Raw genomic sequence first — 16,722 nt, 5'->3', positions numbered from 1 at the left:
AGTGTGTCAACTTTTTATAAACAGAGGCGACGAGACATTTCTTTCTGGCAAGATTAAAGGAGTCGTGAGAGTCATCAGTTGAGGACTTGTTGTAGTTTATGATCAGGCTTTTGAAACTTTGAAACACTGTTGATGATAATTGGTGATAGATACTCGGGCTAACAGGAAATTGAGAGATTATCAAGCGGAAAAGAAGTGTTGAGATTATAAACTTTTGGTTTTGCGAGTGTTTCTTGTGTTATTTAACGAATAAATACATTATTTTTATTGATTTCACGAATGATGAATAGTCAAAATACACAACAAAATATCATTTCAGGTGCTAAGACTGAGACCATTTTGGAAGAAGAGGCTACTGGTGACAATACACACGAGTCTGTATCATCTGAGGAGGAAGGGGGAATTTCCCCTCTAAACCGAAGCTTTAATATGAATCGTCGATCGGAGATCTCGTCAGCTCAATCTACACCGAAAGTTGAGAAATCTTTGATGAATAGATCCAGTGAGTTGATAAAAGAGTTCGCTCCGCCTTCCATGGAGTATAGTTATTATGTTATTGCATCTCCAGTAGTTGGGCGCCGTAAAGTTTCCGCCACAAATAGCGCCCCGTCGTCTAATATGACAAGTAGAAGTTATTCGTTCGTATCCATGTCTTCGAGGGACTCGCAATCATCATCAGAAGTTTCAGCTGTTGTTCAGCCACGCAAAAGAGCACCAAAATCACGAGGCTTGTTACAATCTGTTAAAGAAAAACTATTAGCTGAAATTGAGAATATCAATGTAGAACTCATCAAAATGGATTCTGAAAAACTTGTTTTGGTGAATTTACGAAATGCTTCTTTGCTTTATCGAGATATGATATGTAAATCAGAACGTAATAATCAAGGGATACCGAATGCTGGTAAGTTACGAGCATCTTGCGAGAGTATTGAGTTGAAAATACAAGATGAGGAGCATGCGTTGCAGGACGATTTAGCGATACCATCAATTGATGAAATTCGAAAGGACTTGAAAGAGATTTTAAAAGTCTGTAGCGTTATTACAAACAATAAATCAACGAATATGAAAATGACTTTAGTTGAGGAATTGTTATGTGCTGTTGGAAAGTTGTATGGTGTGGTGGATACTATTTTGGTAATTTTCTATGAAGATTTGAATGATGATGATTCAGATGATGGTGTTGAGAATACTGGTGAAGGAGGGGACGAGGTTGACAATGCAGTGGAATGCAAAGAAAGTGGTGGTGAAATTTCACCAGTTGCTTCGTCGCCAGAGCTGGCAGTGGATGTGAGTATAGTTGGATTTATTTATATTCTGAAAGTACATATTTAGTAAAGTGCCTGTCTACGTACAGATATTTACAAAAACATGATTTCTAACCTTAAAAGGTAAAGTATTTTTTGACATTTTTTCTCTAGGCAGCTCGATACGGTGAGGTTTATTCTGTTCACACTTTCGAAATTCGAACCCCGTCTAAAACGGTGAAGATCATAGACATTTAATCAGTTCTACAGCTAAAAAATTCAACAAGCTTTATACGGTCGGTTTGCAAAGATTAAAAATGAAATGGAAAAGTTGTGGTAACAAAGTTGTTTTTCCTTCCCCTATTAGAAATTCCCTTTAATGCGGATTCTTTTCCGCCATAAGGAAGATTTGAGATCGAGGAAGTAGGATCAAAAACGTTTGTCTGAATTTTTATTTTCAAAGTATAATTATATAACTTTATAATTTGAAAAAAGTTTAACATTAAGGTCATTTTATCCCCTCATTTCGAAAGTCTAGTCCAAAATGTTTAATCCTTCCAACCTTGAACGTGTCTTGATATTTGATTTGAATTTCTCGAGAAAGCTCTTAAGTTTTAAACATTTCATCATATGGTTTTAAAAACCAAGACAACCGAAAGAAATCTAATCCCAAGGAAACAGACGAGCATACTAGCGAACAGTATGCTCACTAGCAGTTTATTCTTGATTAGTGAGGCGATTTATCCCAATATCCAAAATCCAAAAGTAGTATGAAATAATCCAAATTTTATACGCAAATATACGCTATTTTTTGAAAGAATTTGAAAAATCACGATAAAAAATTCACTAACCATGTTCATACAGACCTTAAGAAGACCTGGAAGATGTAGGCTTTTAAAAACACTGAAAAAGCAGGTTTTTACTCAGCACTCCTAACTCCATGCTGACTTTTTCTGAGCTATTGTACATTTTAAAATCACCTATCCAGGTTTACTCATTGGGTCTTTATCCAAACCCTCAATTATCTCATTTTAATTGAACTCCTTTTAAACTTTTTCAGGAAAGTGAAAACGTAGAGGAGAACCGAGCAAACGAAACCAACAACACAACAATAGAATCCATCATCGAAAATCGAACGAACGGAGCACGTGACTCATCATTCTGTTTAAAAGGCGACCAATCAGCTTCAAGCATTTCAATCGATTTAAGCGGGAAAATTGGAGAAGAATTAAAACATCTACAGAAAAAATTATCCAAAGCGAAAAAACTTTTCAAAGGGATAGAAAGACTTTCTTCAGGTAATCCTAAACCGAAATCACTTAGCTTGTGTTTTAAAGAAATCAACTCTACGATAACGGAGGAATTGATTAGAGAGCTAAGCTATGAAGAAGCTTGGTGCCAGGTTATCAAGAAGAACGTAGTTGATCTTCAGAAACATTTGATGGCAGAGAGACCTGGTGAAAGAGAACTAGAACACATTAAAATCATCGTCGGTGAACTAACCGGTCGAATCTCCATAATTATGAAAAGTAATATGTTGGAGTAGCAAATGGTATCAATTCTACTGTCGGCTGCCATTTATGTGAAAAGGTTAACAGTTTATTTCAAGATTCGCTTTAAGTTGAAAAGAAGATCAATTCAATTCAATGAAATTCCGAAGGGTATACAGATCAGGTTGATAATTTGTATCTGTTCCCGAATTTAAGTCAATGATAAACTAAAGTCGAAAATATTTTGATGTTGAAAGGATGATTAGCGAAAAGATGACGTAATGAAAACGATTTTTGGTTGGATAAAATGATTACGCATGCTCAAGGGCAAAAAAAAAACAGAAAACAAAAAACAAAAGATGTCTACCGTGTTTTCCAGTTAATCTTTTTTATGTTGTAATATTATTATATAATTTAAATTCTATAAAAATAATCATATTGTGTAAATTCCTAAAAGTCAACAGAAAAATTTGCAATAAAAAGAGACAAAACCCTGTGAGACGTATATAGAAATGAGGTAAACACTAGCCTGTTCCTTGGATATTCTAAGATAGCAGTTTTGGTTGGCACTTTATAACTTTATAAGTTCTTTGCTCTTCTAAAAAACCGAGGTTGTTTTGCGTAAAGATTTCACTTTCATCTGTCCCTAAATTAAGGTTCGATAGCCAAAGTCTGCTTGTAAGATATTGAGGAGATTTCATATTTGTACGTAGAAAAAATTAAATTATACACAAAGCAACCGATAAAAATAAATTAATGCTAGAATTAAACAGAAAATGATCTCAAGGCTTCGAGAACATAATATTGGTTTGAGAGCTCTACCCCTAACTAGTCGACATGCAATACTTTATAGTACAATGTAACGATATGGCTCCATTGATTATGTCATTGTGTCAACGTGAGTAGTCAATTGGGATCGAATTTTTTTACCTGGGTGACTTAAAGGATGTCATAATCACCTTAAAGCTTTATTTTCTGCTTATTCAGCAAAATTGTAAAAGCAAAGTGTTTCTTTAAAAAGTAAAGCATATGCAACCTCTACAAAACCAGACTATTCAAAAATATTGATGTAATTATCGACTTTCGTTTTATTTCGTTGTGAGATGCATTCGGATATCCAAACGATGTTTCGACATTCTTGTTCCTTCAGTTTGACGTAAGCGTAGAAAACACCGAAGTGAAATTGTTGCATGAACGAGTTCACGTTCAGTTTGACCTGACAAAGAAAAAGAATAAGGAAAGGTCAATCAATGCCTTGACAAAAACTGTTTTAATTTTTTTCTTCAGATCTGTCTATGAGGGATCTTCAAGTCTGTTCGTCTAGTTAGTCTAATAAGTCGCGAAAATCTTTGACAAAAGGCTTTATAAATTTCAATAAGTCAATCAAAATGCTCATAAGTGACCTCTGGAAGTTAGTTATCGCAGTTGTATCAAATTATTCAAAAATGATAGTCAGGGATATAATATTACCTCATGTTCAAAGAATTTGTCTTCCAAAGTTTTATCTCCTGGGTTTGTACCAGTGCCATCGAATAAAGAGCGATATTCCTGAAAAATGAATAACGAAGAAAATTATTAATATAATGTTCCGACATTCTCCCGTCGAAAATCCGAAAATGCATTACTTCAAATATTTCTAGCATCAGATATTTCAAATATACCGGGTGCGCCACAAAAAAGTTTCTCTCTTTTAAAGTAAATTTCTCGAAATCTAAAATTTTTAAAAGAACCATTTCTATTTCATTGGAAAGAAGAAAGATAAACTTAAATTTTGATGCGTCATTTATTAAATTCGAATCATTAGATCAAAAGTTATGTTCAATTGAATAAAAAAGTTACTTTCAAAAAGTGCTTGAAAACGTTAAAAATAGACCTATCAAATTAAACAGAAGCATAATTACATGATACATCAGTATTTTCTAATCAGTCATTAAAAAATGATAATTAGCTGTCGAAATAATCTTTTGTTATATAAAGGAAAGTTGAATTTCAATAAAAGGAAGAAAATTCGTCGAAAAAGGCTAAAAAATCTGGTAAAATTCTTAAAAATACATCAAATATGGGTTTCGAGGTTAATCCAGCTTTACATAAACTTTTTCCGGTCTATAACCAAAAATCTGAGGAAAATTTCGGTAAAAGTAAATTAAATTGATTTTGATCATGGTTTCTGCCTACTTTTTCAGTCCCCCCTTAAAATGCAATTTTGCCCTTAAAGAAAACTCCCCCCTTAAATCGAACAAAAATTACCGGTACCCCTTGTTAGAATGTCCCCCCTTAAAATGAAAAAAAAGAGGAATCCCCCCTCAGATTTTTATTTTTAGACTTTGACAATAACAAAGTACAACGATTGGTTTGATATCAATGCCATCAACATTATATTAGTAACATAATGATATCCAACTAAATAAAATTCAATAAAAAGAAATCATTGAAAATAAACTGGATCCTATAATCAAATGTTACAAATAAAACTTTTTATGAATAAAACCAAACAAAAGATACCTGGTATAACAGTTGTGTTTTGTTCATATCTTAGGCCTTGTAAATTATCTTTATCATTAGATTTGAACTGGGAATGTTTTCTGATTGTAGTCCTAGTTTAAGTTAGGTCGAGTACGTGGTCTTCCCAAGTGGAGAATTTAGGCAGTAAAACACAAGTAAGATTTCATGCTTATGACATTGATTTTTGATGTGACAGATCATTAATGACAAAGATCATTGATGTCGACCAACCATTGCAAGAAAATCTTTGTACCGTTCAGCTAACAATTTTTACAATAGAGTTAGAGAGAAGAGAGTATGCAGATTAATGGGCCCCCGGCGAGCCATTTGAGTGGGGGGGGGGGCAAGATTTAGGAAAAAATGTCGCCCACCATGGTTGGGCGACGAAGAAATTTTTTCACTTTTTACACCCTCAAAACAGCTTAAAACGTTATCTAATTGGGGAGAATAATAGTTTTTATGGTTTGATTTGGTCTGTTAAAGATCATTCTAATGTAAATAACTTTCAATATAGCATGGTCTGCAAAATAGTGGGCATGAGATTGTGAGCACAAAAACGGGAAAGAAGATATTATTAGACAAAGAAAATACCAAATATTTTAGTCCCCCCTTTTTTCTTATTTTGATAGATTCTTGCAGCCCTTGATAAAGAATCCCCCCTTATTTAAAAAAAATGACAAAAATTCCCCCTTTTTTAAAAGGCAATTTTTTTGACCCCCCCTTATTTTAAGGGGGGGGGGGCAGAAACCATGTTGATGAATATTTTAAACTCTTGTTGACCCTTCAGTTTCAAAATTTATGTGTTTAGTTACTGAAAAATGCTCTTAATCATGTAAAGGCTTTTGCGACTACCAAATTTGAAATACAATTTGATAGGTCAATTTTCAACGTTTCCGAGCACTTTCTGAAAGTAACTTTTGTATTCAATTGAGCATAACTTTCGATCTAATGAACCGAATTTAATAAATGACCCATCAAAATTTAAGTTTATCTTTTTTCATTCCAATGAAATGGGAATGGTTCTTTAAGAATTTTTCGATTTTGAGAAATTTAGTTTCAAAGAGAGAAACTTTTTTTGTGGCGCACCCGGTATCAACACGCGATTTTTAGATCACTCCTGACGAAACGGTGTCGAGGAAAAAGCCGTGGTCGTCTGGTACAGGCAAAAAGATCTTTTTTCGTGCCCTATTTTTCAGGCTCCCGAAGAAAAGGCCCAAGAAAGTAGTGAAATTGAGACGGAGTACTGAGCTTTCCTTTTGAACGCGAGTCTAATAAACAGGGCGCAATTTGTCCTCAAAGAGAGCTCAATTAATATAATAATGATACGAATCCAACATACCCCATAGCAGTCAGCAATGTTTCGAACTTGATCGTAATCCTCAGCCTTGGCAAGTCTGGCCAATCCATCAGGGAAAAGTTGTCCACACTTGGGGAATAGTTTGGCACGGTCGTCTTTGTTGAGTTCAGTACCGAATGAATTCAAAGTGATCATGATAGCACGTCTGTCAGCTTCAAACTAGGAAAAAAGACAGATATTCAACACTTTGTCTAGCATTCTGAAGCAATTTACTGTTACTTTTACATAGTGTGTCTAGGTCGAAGAATAATTTAGAGCCAAAGAAAAAGAGTTGTCTTTAGGATTATGAAAGAATAATGATGGTAAGAGCTAAAACTTACAGAAAGAATAGACCTCATAACTTCAGCATTGACACCACCAAGTCCCTCGCAGAATTTCGAAAATGCTTCCAAGTAAGACTAAAATATAAGATGATTGTAATGATTATTTTAAGATCTGGTACTAGTTTTCACTCAGGCCTTAAAAATGGGTCAAATACCGGGGTGCACAACAAAAGTTTCTCTCTTTGAAACTAATTTTCTCGAAATCTAAAGATTTTAAAAGTTAACCATTCCTTTTAGGAGACAAACTTTAATCCCTATTGGTACTCTTCAAAATCAACAGTGTTATTTTCAATTTTAACAAGACTGCAAGTCTACCAGATTACCAGATGATGTAGGATAATGGAAATGCTAAGCATCAAAAGTTTCGTTTGTTGAAAGTCCTTTAAAAGGATTGTACCTTGTACAAAGAATTTCTGATAATTTCAATATTCATTTCATCCAAGTCTTGTTCAGAAATGCAATCGTGAAAAAATGATGCTGTGAAGAGAAAAAAAAATCATACTTTAAGGTTACAGATAGGTCAATTTGATTATTTTTAAAAAGTATCATTAATTGTTTAGCATCCTTTCTTTGATGAAATTGGACTGGAGTGCTTAAAGTGCAATTAAATGGCTTTCTAAATATGTAATTACTTTTTCGACATATTTTTCTAATTTGGAATTATGACCCGATTTCAAAAGACGAACTTTGAACTTTGACGAGTTACTCTTCAAAATCTACTGAATATTTTTCAATGAAACCTTTTGTATTCGAAAGCCCTTGTTCTCCCCTACAAAACCGTGCTCCGCTTTATCATTTACACGCCCCATTCAAAAGATATTTAACTTTTCATGTTATGCGATGTTAAAAAACAGGTTTTTTTGCGAGTTTTCTCCACAACAAAACCTTGAATCAACAATCGGAGGCACGGTTTTGCTATTCAACCTTTTCTGAATAGAATGACGTAGGTTTCAGAAATATCGACCAACCAGATCTTGTAGAGTAACCTTTCAAAGTTGGTATGTACACTGGATTTTTGAAGAAATTGTGATTCTGAGATATTTCAAAATTTAAAATCTTTTTATCTTTACCGAAAAATTCCCCCCTCTTTTATTGAAAAGTAAAAAGACCATTATTCCATTGTAAGACTTTATAATAGGGATATCGAAAGAAGCGTCGCTTTAAACTTCCCTTTACAGTTTTCTTTTACAATTCGAATAAAAGGCTCAATCAATAGGGATTATACATCGATAATGTTTTTAGCTTTTTTTGCAATTTTGATACACTTTTAGGTTTAGGGAGATGCATCATTCGATGGTCCGTTAAATTTTGAATCTTTTACAGCAAAAAAAATTTTTTTGATGTAAAAAAAAGATTTTCTTCAAATGAGCCCTATCTGTAACCTTAAGCGATTAATTTTAGCAGGGATTAAATTTCGCGGTTGAGCTCATCTGCGAAATTTTAAGATTTAGCAGGGACTTAATTTCGCGGATGGCACTATTGGGTAATAATTTTTTTTCTTCACGATTTTGTGCTTTTTACTGTCAAATCATAAATTCTGGTTGTTGAAATACGCATTATTAGCGCCTCTTTGATGCCAGTAAACATTCAAAAGTATTAATTTGACATTTTTGAGTTTTGTTTATAAATATTTCGCAGATAAGGCCTTCTCGAATTTGGGACTTAATCTCGGGGATGACACCAAAATCCGCGAAATTTAATCCCCGTGATAATTTATCCCATTGAAGTATTGGGCAAAGAAGTCGATAATTTCAGAACAAGGAAGCTATCATTGCTGCACTTATTCAAGATCTAGCTCTAATTTGAGATGATCAACACAATTTAGCACTGAAGTTGTTGTGGGCAATTTTTCTTACAATCATTCTGTAATTAATTTTTAATCATAAAAATCATAATGATTTTCAGCTGACAACTCTAAGAAATCATATTATCTTCAAAACATTTTTAGATTTTACAGCTTTTCTTTATCAAACCAACCTAATGGGGTATCGACAAGTACAGCATTGTAAAGTTCAGCTGGAGTTGACGCAATATTTATGGATGCCATTTCTGGAAATTTGCCAAGTGGATGACATTTTGGGATCAATTCAGCAATGGAACGCTGGTGAAGTGTGCCAGTGATCAGCAGGATGATGTTGTCGATCATGTAGCTATACCTGAATCAGAATTAGAATTAAAATTAAAACAGTTCTTCAATCACTCAACCTTTACTATCAAAATGTACTTAATAACCATATAACCATGAGTTATGGAGGGAGCTAGGTCAAAGAAAGGAGCGAGTCTTATACCATAAGGGAACAAATTTTGGCGAGAAGAAACTTTGGCGAGGAGTAAATATCTTTAAAAACCAATTTATTGTGAGAAGCATATATTCTTCAGAGGAAAGGATGAAATTAAAAACACAGAAAATACTCTTGAGATCATGTAAATTGACCTTGAATGTAAAAATGAAAGATAAAGTTTGAAAAACCTGAAAAAAACCCAACCCAAGTGATTTGTGAAAGTTTTAGCTGTTACGTAGATACATTTTGTCTATAACTTACGTAATAAAGTCCATAAAAGTGGCTAATGGTTCAACAGCTTGGTTTCGTAGATGCTCAAACTCAATAACCAATTTTTCTCTCAGTTTTTCATCAATGATTGCTACTGTCAAGGGACCAGCTTCATTAGCAAGAAAGTTTCCATAGTCTGTACTTTGAAGGTGAAGTTTCAAATCTGTAAAAGTAAAAGTGAAATAATTATTTCAGATAAATCAACCAGGGGGGGTACCAAGTTGTGGTACTGGACCAGTGCCGAAAAGTTGTACTTTCTTGTTTTTTTTAAATTTAGCTAACTAAGTTGAATTTAGCCCTTAAAATAGGTATACCACCCCTTAATACCCGCGGTACAATCTTGATATCACCTTTAAGAAATGACACACCACCGTTAAGTACCATGTACTAAGTTGATTTTCCCCCTCAAAATAGGTATACCACCGTTTAATTCTTAGTAATAGTACTGGTACACCTCCTTTAAATTTTCTAAAATGGAAATTTCAAACTCATTTTGGGCCAAAACCAATTATAGAACCTGAAAGCTCTTGAAAAACTATATATAAGACTTTTAAGCGAGTATGGCTGATTTCTGTACTGAATTGGAGTTATTTGATATAGAAGTGTCATTTTATAAGCGATTTATGACCAAAATGAGGGGTAAACTACCACTTCTTCATCAAATAACTCCCGTTCAGTACAGAAATCAGAAGTCTTCTACATAGTTTTTCAAGAACTTTCAGATTCTATAATTTGTTTTGGCCTAAAATGAGTTTGAAATTTCCATAAAAAATGAGCTCTTGGGCTTTACCTTAGGTTTTCAATAAATGGGTCCAGAAATAAGGGCTACCCTTAAAACTTTTCTGGGCCGTCTTTCTAATATCAATCCACAGGGTAATAGGCATGTCCGGTCTAAATTTGGTGCTTTGTTCCAAATTTGCACGATAATTACACCAATCGGCCTACTATGATAACACCCAGGGGAAAACAAAGAACAAAAGTTTAATAAACAATAAACGTAATAACATCTAATTATTGGTAAGATCCTATTAGACTGCCTAAAAGAAATTTTTTGTGATTTTTCATGATTTTGAGTACCAGATACTAACTTGGTGCCTCATATTTGGTATTGAGACCACCATTTAGTCCCTTGATACAAAGTTGGAAAAATGTTTTTTTCAATTAGGACCACCACTTAGTAACATGTACTAAGTTGTTTTTTACTTACCTTATCAGACCACCACCCGGCACATGGCCCTCACAACTTAGTAACCGACCCCCCCCCCCCCCCCGATGATAAGTTTTTTTTTGCACTTTTCATGCAATACTTGCTATTTTACTCATTCCAAGATTTTACAGATATTTTGAAATATTACGGAAAAACCGACCGACCGACCGACCGACCGACCGACCGACCAAAAAAGTGAGTGAGTCGGTTGGTCGGTCTTAAAAATTTTCAGGTCTTCAGTCATCCATCATCCATTTTTGGAGTGTATTCTTGAAGGAAACTGCCAGTCAGCCAGCAGCCAAAACAACCACGTGTTATGAGTGGTTTCAAATTGTGACCTTTGAACACTGTGACCTCTGACCCAAAATGCATGTAATGATAAACAAAGTCAAAATTCCGCGAATGCGCTAGAATTCGCTCGCAAAAAATCGGCAATAATAAAATTGTGCCTTTTTTTGTCTATATCTTTTAAATAGATAGTCCCAGCATTATCCCTCCTTCAGTTAAGCTTCCTATACCTTTTGTCCTTCAGAAAAACCAAAAATATTGGCCTTTATAATTGTTTGCTTTCAGTTCCTGTAGCCAATAGTGTGACCCCCTGTATTTCTATTTTATTCCGCGCGGGTTTTTCAATAGAGTTGAATTGAATTGAATATATTTTGCTGCAACACAGCAGGATAACCCCTTACAAAAAAAAAGAAGATTTCTCTAATAAAATGGGGAACCTAGAAGAAACTGAAAAATTGTTACAGAACTAAAGAAAAAATGAATAAACGATTATCATAATATTAATAGTGACAACAGAATAATGAATATAAGAAATATTTTTACTTTTATTTTATGACAATTTCTTTGAGCAGTTTTATTTTTTTATTTATTAAGTTCTTCCTGTTACACCACCCACCCCCTCCCACCCTGGGAAAACACACTAAGTTCACGCACACACAATACACCAGGCCTGGCCATGAGTAAAACAGTGTGTGTGCTACGATCGCACGCCTAGAATCTTAACTTATATTATTGCGTGCAATAATAGCACGCCTAAAACTTTTATGACGTGCTATTAATATTTAGTAATTAGGATAAGAAATTGATCAGATCTATATCTCAGAAGGGGTCTACTAGTGATATGGAGTCTCTCAGGCTAATGCTAACTAACAACTTATTCTCTTTATTATAACGATTGAAAAATTTTCAGCTGGCACACTACGTTGTATCAACGTCCATCTAACGTTCATAACGTCTATAGAACATTAGATGAACGTTAAAACAACGCTGGGACCGAATCACTGAGACAGGTATGTTATAAATATAATAACGAATTCATGTAAAAATACTCTAGTCTCCAACCACTCTTTAACTAATTTATTATGCAAAGCTTGTGTAAAATATTTTTCTTTCTTGTATACACAAAGAAAGATCAGACATAATCTGTATAAAAGGCTATGACGTCAAAAGTGAAAGAAAAACTATCAAATGAAAGATAAGAGAGATTTGTGGAAAGTCTGGGGCACGAAAAAGGGAGAGTTTCTAAACATCGACCAGAAATGGCGACCACGACCAGCGACCACGACAGGCGACCAGATAAATTTGGGTTATCGAGTTTATCTGCTCTCTCCACCGTAGAGAACATCCAAATCGAGTCCTGATGTGGCTTTCAAATGAACCACTGAGCACGTGGCTGAGAATTACTCTAGCTGAGAATACTAAAACTGACCTTTGACGTTACCAGTCATTTTCTAGACAAAGTGACACTTTTTGACAAAATATTGACAGGGCAATTAAGTGTGATGCCTGTAAACTTTATTACACCAAATATTTTAATTGTACCAAATGAGATGCCTTTAGAATGAATAGATAGAAATTGTCAGTAGGCAAACCCTGGGAAGGCAGTTTTAGAGATATCAATCTCACCAATTATTCTATTGTCCTTAACATTGTCAAAATGACTTATTTTGACAAAATAATGATCTGATGATCAAATATAAAGCTTCCTAAATAAATTCCAGCACAAACTTTGCCACTAATTAATTTGATGCCAAAAATACAAAAGGATAGAAATTGACACTCTATTCAAGCTCCAAGAGCGTTGAAATGGCTGTTCTACACGTTTTGCACGTGGCTTTATAGTCACTGTAGGTGAGACAGGGGTGAGCTTTACTTTTCAATTCGATAAATAAATGATCATAAGAGAGACTCTACGGTGGAGAAAGAGGAAAAACTCGATAACCCAAATTTATCTGGTCGCCGGTCGTGGTCACTGGTCGTGGTCGCCATTTCTTGTCGGTGTTTAGAAACTCCCCGAAAAAGGGAATCACAATAGAGAAGCAAATATAAGCTATTTATAGTTTACCTGCTTTGTTGAAAATAATTTTTATTACGCGCGTGCTATTATTTTGGAGTTTTTTTTACCTTTTTAGGCGCACTCGTAAATCATTTTACGCGTGTGCCAGCGCGTGCGCGTGCTTTCGCACGCCATTCATGGCCAGGCCTGATACACGCACACACACACACACAATCACATGCACACAAAGATTATTTGTCTTCAGCTTTGTATTTGTCTAAATAGAATTTTGTAGCTAAAGATTTTAGTTCATCAGTATCAAGGTTGTGAAAATCAGTGTCAGGATGATTTATTAGTAACTCATTCCATTGTTTTGACGAAAGACGAGAGAAAGAGTTAAGTCCAAAATTTGTGGTTTTGACCGTTGAAAGTTTTAGTAGTTTAATAGCTTTGCCCCTGGTGCCAGTTTTGTGATCAATTTCATCAAAATTTTAGTGTTGATAGGACATCAGATGGAAGATTACCCTGGAGGTATTTTTGAATAAATAGTAAGATCTTTTAGTCCGTGCGAAAATTTCATCTCCAGACGGCAACCGAGGCTCAAGTGGAGGATGTGACGGAAACCGCTGTCAAATGTGTCCTTTTGTCAAGAAAACCTCAGGTTTTGCAGATAACAAGAATAAGACCTATGACATTAGAGGAGTTCATCTGAATTGCAGCTCAACTAATGTTGTCTATCTTCTTACTTGCAAAACTTGTGGGATTCAGTATGTCGGTAGCTGTACAACTCAATTTAGGGCTAGATTTGCAAACTATAAGTCCTGCAATAAACGGCATAAGACTGACATTGTTTCTCAGCAACATCTTCATAATCATTTTGATCTCCCCGGCCATTCTGGGTTTTCTGATTTTGAATTTACCCTTATCGACCAGGGTAGAAGTTTTGAAGATACCCGTGAACGGGAGAGGTTTTGGCAATACAAACTTAAAACACTTCTCCCAAATGGTCTTAATGAATGTGAAGTTGTGACCCAATAAACTCCATTTTATTTTATTTTATGATTACATTTGTATTCAGTATCGAGCGCCTGTCGCTACACTTAACTGTGTCGACCTCCTTAGGGGGCTACCCTTTGGGGGTTGTATTTTAAGACATATTTGCTTATTGTATACACTTTAGGTGATCTACTGTTTTATCCGATGTAATTAGATTTCTGTTTTATTTATTTTAGACTATTTCTCTGAAAAACCCAGAAGGGAGTTCTAGTCGATTTTTTCGTTTTTTATACTTCAATCTACGTCTGCGTGCATATTCCCTTGCGAATTTTCTTTTAATATCTAATTTTTCAATTTTAGCCATTTTTTTTTTTTTTTTTTTTTTTTTTTATTACTGCGGTATTATTATGCAGTCTCATAGGAATATATATTTTTTTTATTATTGTATCTAGGGAATTTCGATCGAATAGAATTTTTATGATATTTTATTGTACATAGTTATAGCTTTTAAATTGTTTTTATTATTTACGTTTTTGTGAAATTTCTAGCTTCCATATAAAAAGGATATCATTTTTTGTTGAGCTATATGCTGATGAAGTCACGAAAGATGACGAAAATTTCTACCTAAGCAGTCGCTTCATTTTTTTATGTTTTGAATAAATAAGATATTCATTACTTTCACCTGATCAAAGATTTTGAGTAATTTAAGCTCAGCAAACAGGGGAGTGGCAGAAGTTCTTGGCTCACTAAAGGTCATGAGTCTTAGTGCAGTGTTTTGAAGAGTAAGAATTCTATGTGTGACAGTATTGTCACACAGTCCCGAGAGTTGACTAGCATAGCAAACATGAGAAGCAAAAAAGGGATGATAAATGTTTAGAAGGATGTGAATTGGAACATAGTGACGAAGTTTGGATATTGCCCCATTTGCCCTTCTCAATGTAGCAGCAACGAAAGAAGTATGAACCTTCCAGTTTAGATAATTGTCAAGGTGAACACCCAAATACTTCACACTCTTACTTGGTGATAGAATTTTGCCGCAAAGCTTAATTCTTGGAATACAGTCCATCTGTCTCCAAGGGGAACGAAAAATAACAAACTCAGTTTTGCTAGCATTCAAAGAAATTTTGTTGGCATTAAGCCAGCTGACTAAAACTCTGAGATCAGCATTAACCTTCCCACAAAGACTCCATACAGTTTTTGAAAAATTTAGTAAATGAGTATCATCAGCAAAATGATATGTTTCAGAGGTTCTTATACAGCGGTGAAGATCGTTTACATACAACAAGAACAGCAGAGGACCCAAGACTGAACCCTGAGGAGCTCCATGATTAATAGATTTTAAAAGGGAATTTGAGCCTGCAAGAGAAACATACTGGGAGCGGTTAGTAAGGTAAGATCAGAACCAGTCGTTAACAATGCCTCTGACTCCGTAGTGATCGAGTTTTTCAAGTAAAATTTCGTGATCAACTCACAACTGTGTCGAAAGCCTTTTGTAGATCGACAAATACACCACAGGCAAACTCACCATTGCCAAGATAGTTTCGGATACGTTCGACAATATTAATGAGTGTATGCTCAGTAGAGTGAGCCTTACGAAAACCAAATTGTTGAGAGTAGATTTGATTATGGTTTTCAAGAAAGTCAGAGAGACGTGAATACATCACTTTCTCAAAAAAATTTTCAATGTTAGATATGTCACATGACTCAAATCCTGCAGTCTTATTGGACTAGAGAAAGGGAAAGTGAAATCGCATGATCTGATTGGATGAAAAAAAGACTGTGGGAACTGGAACCAAAAATAATTCTCGTTCTAAAACAAGATGGCGGCGAGAAAAGCATGTCTTTTGCTTTGGACGAAAGGTTGTAAATTCTGGTTGATTTTAAGGTTTTATCTTATCTTATCTATTCACTTCAATTAGTAGAGGCTTCTTCAATGTTTGGGGAAAGTAAGTCTATAAAAGTTATTTGTTTTTTGGTTGAAAAAAGTGTTGAAAAAAGTATTTTTTGAATTAAGTATTATTTTTCTTCCAAAATTTTTGTCTTCAATCTTAAATAGATGAACGATAGTATTTGCCAATCTGGAAAGTAAGGCATGTACGCCGGATATCTCCGACGCAGACTTTGGAGTTCATAGGCTTTGCGTAAATATTTCTATTCTTTCCAGACTGGAGTATTTGACTGATGGTTATGATTTTTTCACAGAACATAGTAAAACTATTCAGGAACTTGGACCTTTTTACATAATTTCAAAAAATCTGTTAGTTCTGGAGATGAATTGAAAAGTTTAGACAGGGGTAGTTCGCGTTTGCCATCACATCATCATCCAAAAAGATAGCGGATAAAAATTGAGTGAAAAGGTTTATGGCAGCCCCTTAAAATTTCCAATTTAATATCTTAAAACACCCAATTTTGAACTTTCATTCTTGAGGATCATAATATTATACTGACCTGTAGCTAAATCAAGAGACAAAACAATTGCAAAATGTTAGAGGACAAAAAAGAATAAAAAACTAACTACGCCTTTAGCATTGGGAATTCTCAGAAAATGACTAAATAAATACCTTCTAATGTTTCACATTGAATCAGATTCAGATAATCTGTTCTTGTGAGGATTCCAGAACGAAATCCTCTTACAAGTCCTTCCAAATAACCATTGTCAATATTGAAAATCATATCCCCGTAAAGTGCCGCCATCTTGGATTTGCAGTTTTCTTCCAGATGATCGACCCGTGAGCTGTTTACAACTTTTCTTTGAAGGACGGTTTCT

General features: G+C 34.7%; 2 protein-coding genes across 2 annotated transcripts; one reads left to right on the top strand and one right to left on the bottom strand.

The window, feature by feature from the left end:
- LOC136804847 (uncharacterized) lies at positions 1–3,225 on the top strand. The gene is made up of 2 exons (XM_067061370.1): positions 1–1,287; positions 2,305–3,225. Exons 1-2 carry the CDS (start codon positions 280–282, stop codon positions 2,788–2,790), a joined length of 1,494 nt encoding a protein of 497 aa, XP_066917471.1. The 5' UTR covers positions 1–279; the 3' UTR covers positions 2,791–3,225.
- LOC136804857 (V-type proton ATPase subunit d 1-like) lies at positions 3,099–16,722 on the bottom strand. The gene is made up of 8 exons (XM_067061376.1): positions 16,517–16,722; positions 9,460–9,631; positions 8,894–9,072; positions 7,314–7,393; positions 6,914–6,991; positions 6,576–6,752; positions 4,205–4,282; positions 3,099–3,950 (listed from the first exon to the last, which is right to left on the bottom strand). The coding sequence occupies exons 1-8, from the start codon at positions 16,647–16,649 to the stop codon at positions 3,786–3,788; spliced, it is 1,062 nt and encodes a 353-aa protein (XP_066917477.1). The 5' UTR covers positions 16,650–16,722; the 3' UTR covers positions 3,099–3,785.

This window comes from Clytia hemisphaerica, unplaced genomic scaffold, assembly GCF_902728285.1.
Source record: "Clytia hemisphaerica strain Z4C2 unplaced genomic scaffold, Clytia hemisphaerica genome assembly, whole genome shotgun sequence".
NCBI lineage: Eukaryota > Metazoa > Cnidaria > Hydrozoa > Leptothecata > Clytiidae > Clytia > Clytia hemisphaerica.
This window is presented reverse-complemented; position numbering and strand designations above follow the sequence as displayed.